A 13,196-nucleotide genomic window follows, 5' to 3' on the forward strand; every position below is an offset into this window, starting at 1 on the left:
GTCAAGAGATCGAGACCATCCCGGTCAACATGGTGAAACCCTGTCTCTACTAAAAATACAAAAAATTAGCTGGGCATGGTGGCACGTGCCTGTAATCCCAACTACTCAGGAGGCTGAGGCAGGAGAATTGTCTGAACCCAGGAGGCGGAGGTTGCAGTGAGATGAGATCGCACCATTGCACTCCAGCCTGGGTAACAAGAGCGAAACTCCATCTCAAAAACAAAACAAACAAACAAAAAACACAAAAATTAGCCAGGTGCAGTGGTGCGTACCTGTAATCCCAGCTATTTGGGAGGCTGAGGCTGGAGGATCACTTGAACCCGGGAGGCAGAGGTTGCAGTGAGCCAAGATCTCACCATTTCATGCCGGCCTGGGCAACACAGCCAGACTCCATCTCAAAGAAAATTAAATAAATAAATACATACATAAAACAACAACACAGAAAAGGGATCTAGAGGAGGTGGCAGTGTCGGCTCTGGCAGATGACTTTTTGTTTTGAATTTGATGGAGGGCCTCAGAGGTGAGCTCACACCGCTGGAACCTGAACCTTTTTGTCATTCCCTGAATACTCGTGACCCATCCCCAGAAGGGGAAACATCCAATGGGCAAAAGAATCAGCAAGGGCCGCTCTGAAAAACAGAAACTGGAAGCTCAACGGGAGCCATTAGCTTCTCTCACAGAGGCGACCGAGTTGTCACGGGGTGAAGTTGGCCTGGGGGGCAGGAGAAGTTCCAGGATATGCGCTGTGCTGTGGCTCCTGTGGCTTCCTGAAACATACAGGGGGTGCATCCTCACCCTTGCCTTGTCGCCACAATGGTCTTCCTCTTTAAAAATTCAATCAGAGCTTCTCTGCAGTGTGTGTGTGTGTGTGTGTGTGTGCATGTGCGTGCCTGTGTGTGTGTTTCCCCTAAAGGTGGCAGACTGTGCCATTCTTGATTTATGCTATTTTAACCATATTTTTTTTTATGTCTATCAAATAGAGAGCAGATTTCAGGAGCTCTAGGGCTGGGAATAGACAGGCACATTGGTATGCCAGGGATGTGCTATTCATAGACCAGGCCCTGCAGATGCTGCAAATGCTTCTCTGAGACCCTGGGCTCCAGCTGTGAGTGAAGTGCCTGCCATCTCCAGGAGTTCTAGGACAGTGGAGTGAACCAGAGCAAGCATCTGTCTGCCCTAAGACTATGCCTTTGGTCTCGACTTCTTGGTGTGCTTGACCAATAGTTTCCTACATTCCAACGGCCATATACTTTTTATTTTTTTCCTTCTGGTTATAAAAGTGGTTTATGAATATCGAAGAAAATTTGGAAACTACAGAAGAGGATGAAGAAGAAAATAAAAATCCCCCATAATCCAAAACTCAGATGATCATTGCTATTGCTCTGGAACTCAGGGGTGGGTTGCATACTCAAGCCCCCAGGGCTGCTTTCATCCTGCAATTGCGCTTTGGCTCAGCATTTTTTTCCCTCCCTCCTTCCCTTCTTTCCTCCTTCCCTCCCTCCCCCTTCCCTCCTTCCCTCTTTCCCTTCTTCCCTCCCTCCTTCCTTCCTTCATTTCTTCCTCTTTCCTTCCTTCCCTCCCTCCCTCCCTCCCTTCCTCCTTTCCTCTTTCTTTCTTTTCTTTCTTCTTTTGAGACAGGGTCTTGCTCTGTTACCCACGCTGGAGTACAGTCCTAGGCTCAAACAATCCTCCTGCCTTAGCTGGGACTACAGGTGCATGCTACCACACCTGGCTAATACAATTTTTTTTTCTAGATATGGTGTCTCACTTTGTTGCCCAGGCTGGTCTTGCCCTTCTGGCTTCAAGCAATCCTCCCGCCTTGGCCTCCCAAGCTGGGATGATAGGCATGAGCCACACTACATCTGGCCATGGCTCAGTACTTGAGCAATGAATTTACTGCCTTTAGGTGGAACATGTGTACTGTAGCTTAGCACAGGCTCCATAACCTGCTATGGATCTCTCCTGCTATATCCATCTGCTCCCTGAAGGCATCTGAATTTATAACCTGGGGCTCTCTTATCTAGAAATATTTCTTTCTTTTTTTTTTTTGGAGTGCAATGGTGCGATCTCGGCTCACCACAACCTCCGCCTCCTGGGTTCAGGCAATTCTCCTGCCTTAGCCTCCTGAGTAGCTGGAATTACAGGCAGAAATATTTCTTAGAAAACAAAATTGAAATATTTGTGTACATACAATTTTATGTCTTGCTTTCTTCTTTAAATATTTTATTATGAGCATTATGCCTTTATTGATTGATTGATTGATTGAGATGGAGTCTTGCTCTGTCACCCAGGCTAGAGTGCAGTGGTGCGATCTTGGCTCACTGCAACCTCTGCCTCCCGGGTTCAAGTGATTTTCCCGCCTCAGCCTCCCGAGTAGCTGGGACTACAGGCATGTGCCACCACATCTGACTATTTTTTAAAAAATATTTTTAGTAGAGACAGAGTTTCACCATGTTAGCCAGGATGGTTTCAATCTGCTGACATCCTGATCCCCCCACCTCAGCCTCCCAAAGTGCTGGGATTATAGGCGTAAGCCACCATGCCTGGCCTAGTTATTCTTTAAGAACATGATATTAATTATAGTATAAAGTTATATATTTTAATTTGTTAACCCTATTGTTGGGTACATAGGTTGCTTTGAGGTTTCACTGGCAGCGATTGCAATGTGATAAATATCCTTGCTCATCCATCTTTGACTATCTATCGTACTTAGACTAGATCCGTGGGAGTGAAATTGCTAGGTCAAAAGATAGGAACTTGCAAGAGGCTTTGACACATGTTGCCAACTTCCTTTCCAGAGAGTTTTTACCAAATGACCCAATAGGTAGAGGCTATGAAAGCGTCTCTCTTGTAGCTGTCACTGGCAATCCACGTCAGCAGCACAGACACAACAGAGCCCAGGAATGTTCGTTGTTATTTTCACTACTAGTATTATGTATCATTTTAAAAACCTTAGTCAAGTTGGTAGGCCAAATTTATGTCATGTAGGTTTACATTTATTACCTTCTGAGGTTGAACTTTTTAAAAAAATGACCTATATTGTTTCCAGATGAACTTTTAAAAAAATGTTTATTAGCCACATGTATTTCATCTGTGAATAAAACAGTGAAACTATTTTTTTTTTCTTTTTCTTTTTGAGATGAAGTCTCACTGTGTCGCTCAGGCTGGAGTGCTGTGGCACAATCTGGGCTCCCTGCAACCCCCACCTCTCTAGTTCAAGTGATTCTCCTGCCTCAGCCTCCTGAGTGGCTGGGATTACAGGCATGTGTCACCACGCCCAGATAATTTTTGTATTTTCTGTAGAGATGGGGTTTCACCATGTTGGCCAGGCTGGTCTCAAATTCCTGACCTCAGGTGATTTGCCCACCTCGGCCTCCCAAAGTGCTGGGATTGCAGGCGTGAGCCAGTGTGCCCGGCCTCCCTCCCTATTTTTCTATTAGGTATTCATGTTTTTCTTATGGATTTGCAAGAGCTTTCTGCATGTTATCTCTGTTACATTTGCTTGGAATCTTTCATTGATTCAATTCAAATACCTGGCTTCTACTCCATTTTGTGCAAAGCACTTGAGAATGTGAGAAAAGAACTAGAGTGGGGACTTATGAGGAAATAACTGGGGGAGATAAGGAGCTGGGGGGATAATGGAATGTCGGGATGAATTTTCATCAGATCACAGGATGATGGGGATGACTCCCGGGTGCAGACAGGAGTCATCCCTGTCCCATCATATGAGTCCCATGCGTCAAGGAACATTTTGTGGTTCAAGAAGCTCACCTTTGTTTTCCCTTCTTTCTTTTTTTTTTTTTAGACCGTGTCTCACTCTGTTGCCCAGGTTGGAGTGCAGTGACATGTTCACAGGGCTCTGCAGCCTCGATCTCCTGAGCTAATTTCTGTATTTATTTTTATAGAGCTGGGGTTTCACCATGTTGGCCAGGCTGGTCTCAAACTCCTGGACTCAAGTGATCCTTCCCCCTTGGCCTCCTGTAGTGCTGGGATTACAGGTGTGAGCCACCCTGCCCAGCGAACCTTACCTTTCAAATAATATTTGACAGTTCGTTAAGGGTGGTTGGCAGAAGAGAAACTATCAAGAGTTCAGTGCCCACCGTGTGGACCTATTGTCTGGGTGCTGGCCCGTGTATTATTTTACTTAGTTATTATAACAATGCAATGAGGTAGATTTCATTGTCCTTATTTTCAGATAAAGGAACTGTTGCCCAGAGTGGCTACTTTAGCACCCAAGATGCCATTGCTAAGAGGGAGAGCTGGCATTAGAGCTGAAGGCTGCCTTAAAACTCATGCCCTTCCCGGAAGAAGGTATTTGATTACTGGGACCCCTGTGGACATGTCCTTGCTGCAGATTCATATATGCAGATTCCAAGCCATCAAAATGCTAACATGTTCTTCTATATTTGTGTATGTCCATAACCATCTACATCACATTTAAAAACAAAGGCAGGCCAGGTGCTGTGGCTCACGCCTATAATCCCAGCACTTTGGGAAGCCAAGGCAAGTGGATCACCTGAGACCAGGAGTTTGAGAACAGCCTGGCCAACATGGTGAAACCCTGTTTCTACCAAAATACAAAAAATTAGCTGGGTGTGGTAGTGAGCGCCTGTAGTCCCAGCCACCTGGGAGGCTGAGGCATGTGAATTGCTTGAACCCAGGAGACAGAGGTTGCAGTGAGTTGAAATGGTGCCACTGCACTCCAGCCTGGGCAACAGAGTGAGACTCTGTCTCAAAATAAATAAAAATAATAAAACAAAGGCAACTGTGTTCGTTGTTCATGACAAAGTATGACGCTCGGTGGTTTCCTAAGAGAAAGAACGGGTCCGTGGCCAGGTTGACTGTGAAGTGTTGCTTTCCATGAGTCCCAAGGGGGTGATCCACCAAACCAATGTTTGAGAATAAAGCATAGATCCTCCCAATGTTGTGTATTTCTCACACATTGTGACCTTGCTGAGTTTGGTGCCCTGGGTCAGAGGGGAGAAGATCAATGTGGGAGGTAAGGAGCCTGTCACCCACAAACATGCATCTTCCCCCATCCCAAGAACTGAGTGGAAACCAGCACCAGGTGGGACATCCCCCAGAACTGTAGACCTGCTTCTCCGCCTTCCCCAGCCCCTACCATCCACCACCCAAATGCCCTCCAGAGCAGCTGTACAGCTGGGGTCCACTCAAAACCAGGCACGCTCATGGAGTTATAGGAGAGAAAAAGATAACCCCACCCCCACCCCATCCTGCCTTCCCTTTTCCCACCAGCCTCTCTTGGAGGAAAAAACCCCCTAAAATCACACAGTTTGCTTTTAAAACTGTTTCATTTTAAGGTACACGCCCCCATTCACTTAAAAGTGCAAGTATCTAAAACCCCTGAAGAATTCACTGGGTAACAGCAAAAGCCAGTCCTCTGCTCCGAGGACCAGGGTGCCACAGACTTGGGTCCTTACCTGCTCCCCCTGGAGCCAGCCCTTTTGCCAGCCACTGTGGTTTCTGTCTGCTCATGTCCCCAGATGCTCTCACACTGTATGATTCTGGGCTGACTGTAAATCTCCTCAGGTTTGGCCTCCTCTTCCTTGATAAAGCCATTGGTGCCTGGTCTGTGAAAGATGCAAAATCTTTTCAATAATTATTTTGTTTATAGGAAAATGTCTTCCATATAAAGAATGTTCAAAGGGCCCAGCAATAGCAGGTGGCGGGACTAGGTGGAAGGGACGTCTAGAGAAAGGACTTGGGAGGTCACAGAAGAGCTGGATTTGAAACCTGGTTTCATGTAACCGTGTGAGCTTGGGAAAATCACTTCACCTCTCCAAACCTCAGTTTCCCTACCTGCTACATGGAAATAATTCCTCCTTCATAGCATCACCTGAGGTCAGGAGTTCAAGACCAGCTTGGCCAACATGGTAAAACCCCATCTCTATAAAAATACAAAAGTTAGCTGGGTATGGTGGCATATACCTGTAGTCTCAGCTACTAGGGAGGCTGAGGTAGGAGAATCGCTTGAACCTGGGAGGCAGAGGTTGCAGTGAGTTGAGATGTGCCAATGCATTCCAGCCTGGGTGAGACTTCATCTCAAAAAAAAAAAAAAAAAAGAACATCCTTCTCCTTCATGAGCACCCATGATACCTGGGATGCAGAGGCCGAAGGGAGGGATCATTCCATTTGCTAAGAAGTTTTGTCTTTTTTTTTTTTTTAGACAAAGTCTTGCTTTGTTGCCCAGGCTGGGGTGCAGTGGCATGATCTTGGCTCACTGCAATCTCTGCCTCCCAGGTGAAAGCAATTAATTCTTCTGCCTCAGCCTCCCAAGTAGCTGGGATTACAGGAACCTGCCACCATGCCCAGCTAATTTTTGTATTTTTAGTAGAGACAGGGGTTTCACTATGTTGGCCAGGCTGGTCTCAAACTCCTGACCCCCCAAGTGATCTACCTGCGTCGGGCTCCCAAAGCATGGGGATTACAGGTGTGAGCCACTGCGCCCAGCCTTGCTAAGAAGTTTCTAGGTTCCAATCCATAGGTATTGGGATGCACTGGCTGGTAACACTGTCAAGAGCCTTCTACAGCTGGGACATACAATGGCCCTGCCTCCCAAGTGCTCATCCAGGTTTGAATCACAACATATTTTGTATAATGCCTGCATATTTCTATTGTCAGGTTTATTAGCAAACACGCCTGTATAGAAAGGTTGCAAGCATCCGGGAACCATGCGCCTTTTTCTTTCCTGCTCCCTACCTGCCCTGTGTTGGGACGATATTCACAGGAAGACAGTTGCTGGAGTGCTATTGTGGACTGGACGAACATTTTTTTTGAATCCACATGTGGAATTGGGTTGCTAATTGATGTAGTTCTGAGTTTCTTCATCACATGTATTTAGTGTCAGCGCATGTGAATGTGTAGGTAAAGTTCTAGTATATTCCATGCATCTCTACAAGTTCTTGGGTTTACAAGGCACTTATATCGTGAATATCTGGCCAAAATTCCCCAAGACCATTTGCCTGGTTCATCTTCTTTTTACAGTTTAGAAAGTTCACAAGTAGATGTAGCCAGCTGGTAACACAGGGATAAAGCCAGGGAGGGCTCCCGACGTGGGTGTGAGAGCATGGCCTTTTGTGGCCCATGAGGCAACTGAATTCATGCTCTGGAGTGTAAGTTGTGATTGTGTGTGAATTGTTTCCCTCCATATTCAGGAAGGGAACTAAAGTTCCTTCTGGCAGCCTGTGAAACCAAATCTCATACAATGACTAGGTCTACTTACTTGTGACAGCCCCAGGAGGGGATGGCAGTGGGTTCTGTATGCCAAGACAGAGGGTCATGCCCGCAGGGAACTTACTAGAGGAGGGAAGCTGCTGCTAGAGTTGGAGCAACCTGGGGCAAGTTGGTGGAGCCCAGAGAGGTTGAAGGTGTAACCAGAAAGGAGAGTGAAAGTTCTCTAGAAAATGAGAAGATATTCTTTCGATGGTGTAGGCCGGTGATTAGACATGATTTTACAGATCAATAAGGGGGTGAGAGGAGGAAAGTAAGGGAGAGAGAGAGGAATCAGGTGTTTTATACTAAGGGATCATCACAGAGGGAAGGAGGGAAGCCTTTTCCCACCACCCAAGGTTATATTCCTTGAATACCGAGACTTCTCCAATCATCACCTGAGACCTCAGCCCCCTCAGCTCTCAGAAGTCCTGCCTCCTGCTTTCCACCTTGTGGAGAGAAGAGGAAGAAACAGAAGGAGGGCCAGGGAAGGGGCAGGCCTGGGGCTCAGGCCAAGTCTAGAAGGTCAGGATCTGGCCCCAAGGTCCTGAGGATTAAGAGGCAGAGGTTGTGGTGAGTCAAGATTGCACCACTGCACTCCAGCCTGGGCAACAGAGCGAGACTCCGTCTCAAAATAATAATAATAATAATAATTTAAAAAGAATTTTACTTTGATTTCCAGCAGGAATCCCAGCAGAATATTCAAACTTCCTGCACATCCCAGGCAGCAGAACTTCACACTGCCCTGAGGCCACTGAGCCCATGGAACCTTTCTTCCCCAGCCAGCACCAGCCAGAAGGTCCTTTGAGGTTTGTTTCCAGTTTATTCCACCAAGTCTGCTCTGACTCTGCTTTAGCAAAAACCCTTATTTTCAGGGTTTTTAAAAAATGGCCTTTAGCGTTCAAATATTCTAAAATTGCTTAATGAATATGTCCTTTCTCTCCAACTAGCCTGCAAGCTCCTTAAGAATGAGGATCATCTCTTAGCCAGTCTACGCCTTGCCTCATACTGTCGTGCAGGACTAATATTAGTATGATTTATGGGGCTTGAGAAGATGCATTCAGCCCAAATTACAGGGGAACTTCAAAACTAGAACACATTTTTGTTGTTGTTGTCGTGCAAACTGCCCAAGATGGCTTAAGATAAAGGTTATTTAATTTGTTTGCTTGTTCAAAAACACTGCTTTCTTCAAAGCATCAGATCTCCTAATGATTGCCAAAACCATTACCATGTGTCCTCGAATCAAGTTCTCAGCAAACTAATAAAGCTGAACAACTGGAGACTGTTTTACCAGTTTCACTGCCTGGCAGTGAAGAAATTGCCACTATCCGTGGAGGCAGGATCCTCTGACCTTCAGCAACTGTAACCTCAGTTTCTGTAACTGTAAAATGGTCCATCTTGTTATTGCAAAGTTTAGCAAAAATGTACATAAATGGCCTAACTGGTGCACGTTAAGTGTAATAATGATGGCTGCATATTCCACTGTCAAGAATACTACCACTAGTACTGAGAAGAATAATGGGAAATCTGCAGTCATTCCAGTGAGACAACTGAATTTGACCAGAAACTCATTGTTATGCAGACTTCACAGGTTAGGAATAACTTATTCAATAGCCTTCATTCCTGTGTAGTTTTTGTTGATTCTCTCCCTCAATCCTTCTTTTATGAAATCCAAACGGCAAATAGCAACTCTTTATATTATGATCTGTTCAACAAATACCTGTGTGCCTTTGCTATGCTATAATTTGTGGGTTCACAAAGATGAGCAAGACATTGCCTCATGACCTTAAAGATTATTATAATCTAATTCGTCGGCAGTGCTGACTTCTTCCCTGTGATACCCTTTTGGTTCTGTGGAAAACAAACTCTCTCACAAAATACTTTCTCTTCTCTGTCTGTAAGCACAGTCACAAATGAGGTGACCCAGACTGCACAGTTTGTGTGTACATGGGTTTAAGAATTTTCAGCACTCACCGGCCGGGCGCTGTGGCTCATGCCTGTAATCCCAGCACTTTGGGAGGCTCAGGCGGGCAAATCACAAGGTCAAGAGTTCAAGATCACCCTGACCAACATGGTGAAACCCTCTGTCTACTAAAAATACAAAAAATTAGCTGGGCATGGTGGTACGTGCCTGTAATCCCAGCTACTTGGGAAGCTGAGGCAGGAGAATCTCTTGAACCTGGGAGGCAGAGGTTGCAGTGAGCAGAGATTGTACGTACCACTGCACTCCAGCCTGGGTGACAGAGAGAGACTCCACCTCAAAAAAAAAAAAAGTTTATAACACTCATCCATCTGGGCATGGAGGCTCATGTCGGTAATCCCAACACTTTGAGAGGCCAAGGCAGGAAGATCACTTGAGCCCAGGAGTTTGAGACCAGCCTGGGCAACAAAGTGAGACTACTGTTTCTACAAAAAAGGAAATAAAAATTATCTGGGTATGCTGGCACACACCTGTGATCCCGGCTACATGGGAGGCTGAGGCAACAGGATTGCTTGAGCCCAGGAGGTTGAGGCTGCAGTGAGCCATATTTGTGCCACTGAACTCCAGCCTGGGCAAGAGCAAGACCTTGTCTCAAAAAAGAAAGAGTTTCAAACCCTCAATTTGTACACCAAGTTCCCATCACTTTACTCGCATGAAAAGTGAATGAAATTTTAGACCTTTGGGGTCTTTCTCAGCTGGGTTCTCACCATGCCATGGATTCATAGATTAATCTGCAGGAAGACCAAGTCCTATTTACACCGGAAGATGAATTGTAACTTCCTTTCCAAGTAGAAGGACAAGATCTTTGCCTTACAGAAAAGTAAGGGGTTTGTGTTCAGGAGTTTCATTGCCAGGTAACTCAGTGTCCTGTCTGTCAGTGAATTTGGGGAAGACTGTGGTTAGCTTTGGACAGCATATAGTCCATAGCTCCAGGATCTGAGCAAGGCGATGCCTCCACTTGTAAAGAAACCCAACTGCTGTTTAGATTAAAGGCACCTGCCTCCATTTTCTTGACAATGCTGGGAAGCTGTGATTGTCAGCTGGATAGTTCTTAATTTGACCAGGAAAGGGGGGAAAAGGGTGGAAATCTCATATTTGTACAAGACCCTCACAACTGAGAACCAGTCCATTCAATTGCTCACGTTCAGCTCCACCCATCACTTGCCACATACAGATAGTTCTTGATAGACAAAGTCGAAAAGGAAGCATAAAGGGGAAATTCGGTTCCTGAACCCTCATCCCGCCCCACACCACCTTGACTGGGATTCCTGGTGCCTAGGAGGTACCAAGATCCCATTGGAGAGACACCTCTTTGAAAAAAATGTGCTTTCTTTGGATCCTGGGAAGAATTACAGCTTAATCGCAGGAGCCAATGTTGCCTTGGGGTAATAGGCAGCTTTCTGTGCAGTCACAAATAATAATAGGCCGCCTCTGTTTGCCTGAGTGTACGAGAAATGTGTGTTGTCTCACATACCCAGAGGATATCTTAATTAAAGCTTAATTATGTACCATACATATGTTTTATTTTGGAACTTGGGGGTGGAATTTTTGATTTTAGGAAGGTTGATGCCTAATAAGTAGGCAGGCAGGGGAACGTAAACACCGGCTGAGCCCTTTCTTTTGTCCCTCCTCTAAGTGGTTCTGAATGGGTTTTGGTTCCAGTGTGTGCCTTCAGAACAGCCTGCCCCCGGCGCCACCGCTTAGGGTGGCCTCAGCGTGTGCACATTCACAGAGCCAACGGTATGATCACACGCAGGAGAGCCTGTTTGGTTTCTGGGGGTGACACTGCACAGCGTGCCAGCTACAGGAGGTAAGAAATCAAAATAAGTCTCTGGAGAGGATGAGATTTTATTGGTCGCTTGCTCCTTTGGCGCTAGAAGGTGGAGCCCGAGTACAGTGGTCACGCTGTCCCATCTTCCTGCTCCCCCAACACCACACCACCTGGTATTGTTCTTGGCATTGCCTCTGAACCCTCTCCTCTCCACCTGCCTTCTGGAAGCCCGAAGTCCCCGCTCCCTGACTCCGCTGTGCTGTGTGCCTTGCAAGGGCGACTTACCACATGAGGTAAATCTTACTGGGCCTTCGGGGGCCCTGCAGACACAGGATAGGGGTCTCAGCTGGAGTGGGGCAGGAGATGGGGAAGTAGCAGAGCGCTGCTGGGGACTCGGGCATGGGGGCCGGGGAGGCAGAAGCGGGGCTTATGAGGGAGGGAAAGGAGGTAACTAGAGGGAGACATCGGGGAGGTTCCTGGGCCACTGGGGAGGCAGGTGGCACTAGTGGCAGGAGGAGGCAGCAGTAACTGGTATTGGGCTGCAGGACAGGGGAGAAAGCGAAGACGGAGCAGTAAGGGGTGTATTCAACACAGAACAGGGGATGCTTGCTGCTGTCACCTGCACAAAAGAAAAAGAGCAGTCAGGAAGCAGCACTCGTGGCAGGGAAGGACATAAAGACGTCTGCGAATGAATCCAAACTCCAAAATTGTTCTCCAATGTCATCGGAGCAGCAGGCCTGGCTCCCGCCCAGGAGGCACCTGGCCTCTATCTCAGCGTCACTGAGGAGTGAAACAAGGGCCGCAGCACCAGCATCACACCCTGTTCCGGCCAACAGTCTCCGGTGTTCCTGACAGATGTCGGGAAGTTCTTTCCCCTGTAAGTTCCTGGAGAATGTCCTGAGGCTGCCGTGCGGAAGCTCTGGGGCCTTTCTTGTCTCCCGCTGCCAGCCTAATGAGCTGTGCTGGCAGCAACAGATGGCGACCCGCAGGGTCTCACTTGGGTAAGGCTCTCTCCCTCAATCCTCCAGCTGCCCCCAATAGCAGACTGTAGTCATGCCCTGATCTGGCCTTTCTGCTGCGGATGGGGAAGCTTGGGAAAAGAGAAAAAAAAGCAGAGAGATCCTGGGGGGATCATGGGAAGGGAGAAAAATCAAACTGGGGGAAAAGCAGGTAAAAAGAGAGATATCCAGTAGAAGCTGATGATTTGTTTTCTAAACTCATGCTCAAACTGCTAACCTCACTGGAGGCAGAATATGGGTGCCCCGTGGAGTCACGAGTCACAGTGACTCCCTCATGTTTGACAAATCTCGGTTCTGCCACTAACCAGTTGGGTCACCTTGAATTAATGACTTACCTGTTCCCCCACCTGCAAAATGAGACAGGTGTTTTTTCTAGCCTTGCTCCTTCAAAACTGGTTCATAGGCCAGCAACATCAACCTCACCTGGGAGTTCTTAGCAACGCAGGCTCTCGGCCCACCCAGGCCTTCTGAATCAGAATCTGTAGTTCTCGGGAGCTCCAGGTGTTTCTCATGAGTGCTAACGTTTGGAAAAAGCAAGGCTCTGAGACAGCTGCCCAAACCCTGGTGATGAGAATCACCTGCTGTGCTTGTTCAAACTACAGTTTTGGAGGCCCCTTTATTGGCGACTCTGATGCTGTGGGTCAGGGACGGGAAGCAGGAATTTTTATTTTTATGAAGAACCTCCCTGGTGATTCTTATCGTCAGAAAAGTTTGAGAGATGCTGCAGCTAAAATCAGTTCTGAGTCTAAAATGCCATAGTTGTAGCCAGCCAGTTGAAAACTATCACTTAAGGCTGGGCATGGTGGCACACACCTGTAATCCCAGCACTTCAGGAGACCGTGGCAGGCGGATCACTTGAGGTCAGGAGTTCGAGACCAGCCTGGCCAACATGGTGAAATCCCATCTCTACTAAAAATACAAAATTAGCTGGGCGTGGTGGTGCATGCCTGTAATCCCAACTATTTGGGAGGCTGAGGCAGGAGAAATGCTTGGACCCAGGGAGGCAGAGTTTGCAGTGAGCTGAGACTGGGCTATTGTACTCCAGCCGGGGTGACAGAGTGAGAATCTGTCTCAAAAAAAAAAGAAAAAAAAAAACCATTGCCTATCGTGGAGGGGTCCCAGTTCTTAGTGCCAGGTCACAGAGGATTCGAGTAAATATTACTTCTTTCCTCCTAAATGGCTCCAGCAGTGGCTC

The 13,196-nt window shown here is 47.0% G+C and overlaps 2 protein-coding genes across 17 annotated transcripts in view; one reads left to right on the forward strand and one right to left on the reverse strand.

Moving 5' to 3' along the window:
- The window catches only part of LOC118153746 (uncharacterized), a 51,242-nt gene extending 40,520 nt beyond the window's left edge, over positions 1-10,722 (forward strand). For 9 of the 11 annotated variants that reach the window (XR_013535642.1, XR_004743276.3, XR_013535644.1 and 6 more), the window contains 2 exons: positions 7,913-8,039; positions 8,181-10,722. The gene's annotated coding sequence lies outside the window, so the exon portion shown is untranslated. The remainder of the gene's footprint in view (positions 1-7,912; positions 8,040-8,180) is intronic. The other 2 variants (XR_004743274.3, XR_013535648.1) reach the window with 1 other exon arrangement.
- Positions 1-13,196, reverse strand: part of MARCHF10 (membrane associated ring-CH-type finger 10) — a 111,022-nt gene that overhangs the window by 43,896 nt on the left and 53,930 nt on the right. For all 6 annotated transcript variants that reach the window (XM_078373473.1, XM_035300380.3, XM_054256004.2 and 3 more), the window contains one exon: positions 5,442-5,591. In XM_078373473.1, coding sequence (XP_078229599.1) covers positions 5,442-5,591 — 150 coding nt within the window. The remainder of the gene's footprint in view (positions 1-5,441; positions 5,592-13,196) is intronic.

The sequence above is a fragment of the Callithrix jacchus genome, chromosome 5, assembly GCF_049354715.1.
Source record: "Callithrix jacchus isolate 240 chromosome 5, calJac240_pri, whole genome shotgun sequence".
NCBI classification, from domain to species: Eukaryota; Metazoa; Chordata; class Mammalia; order Primates; family Cebidae; genus Callithrix; species Callithrix jacchus.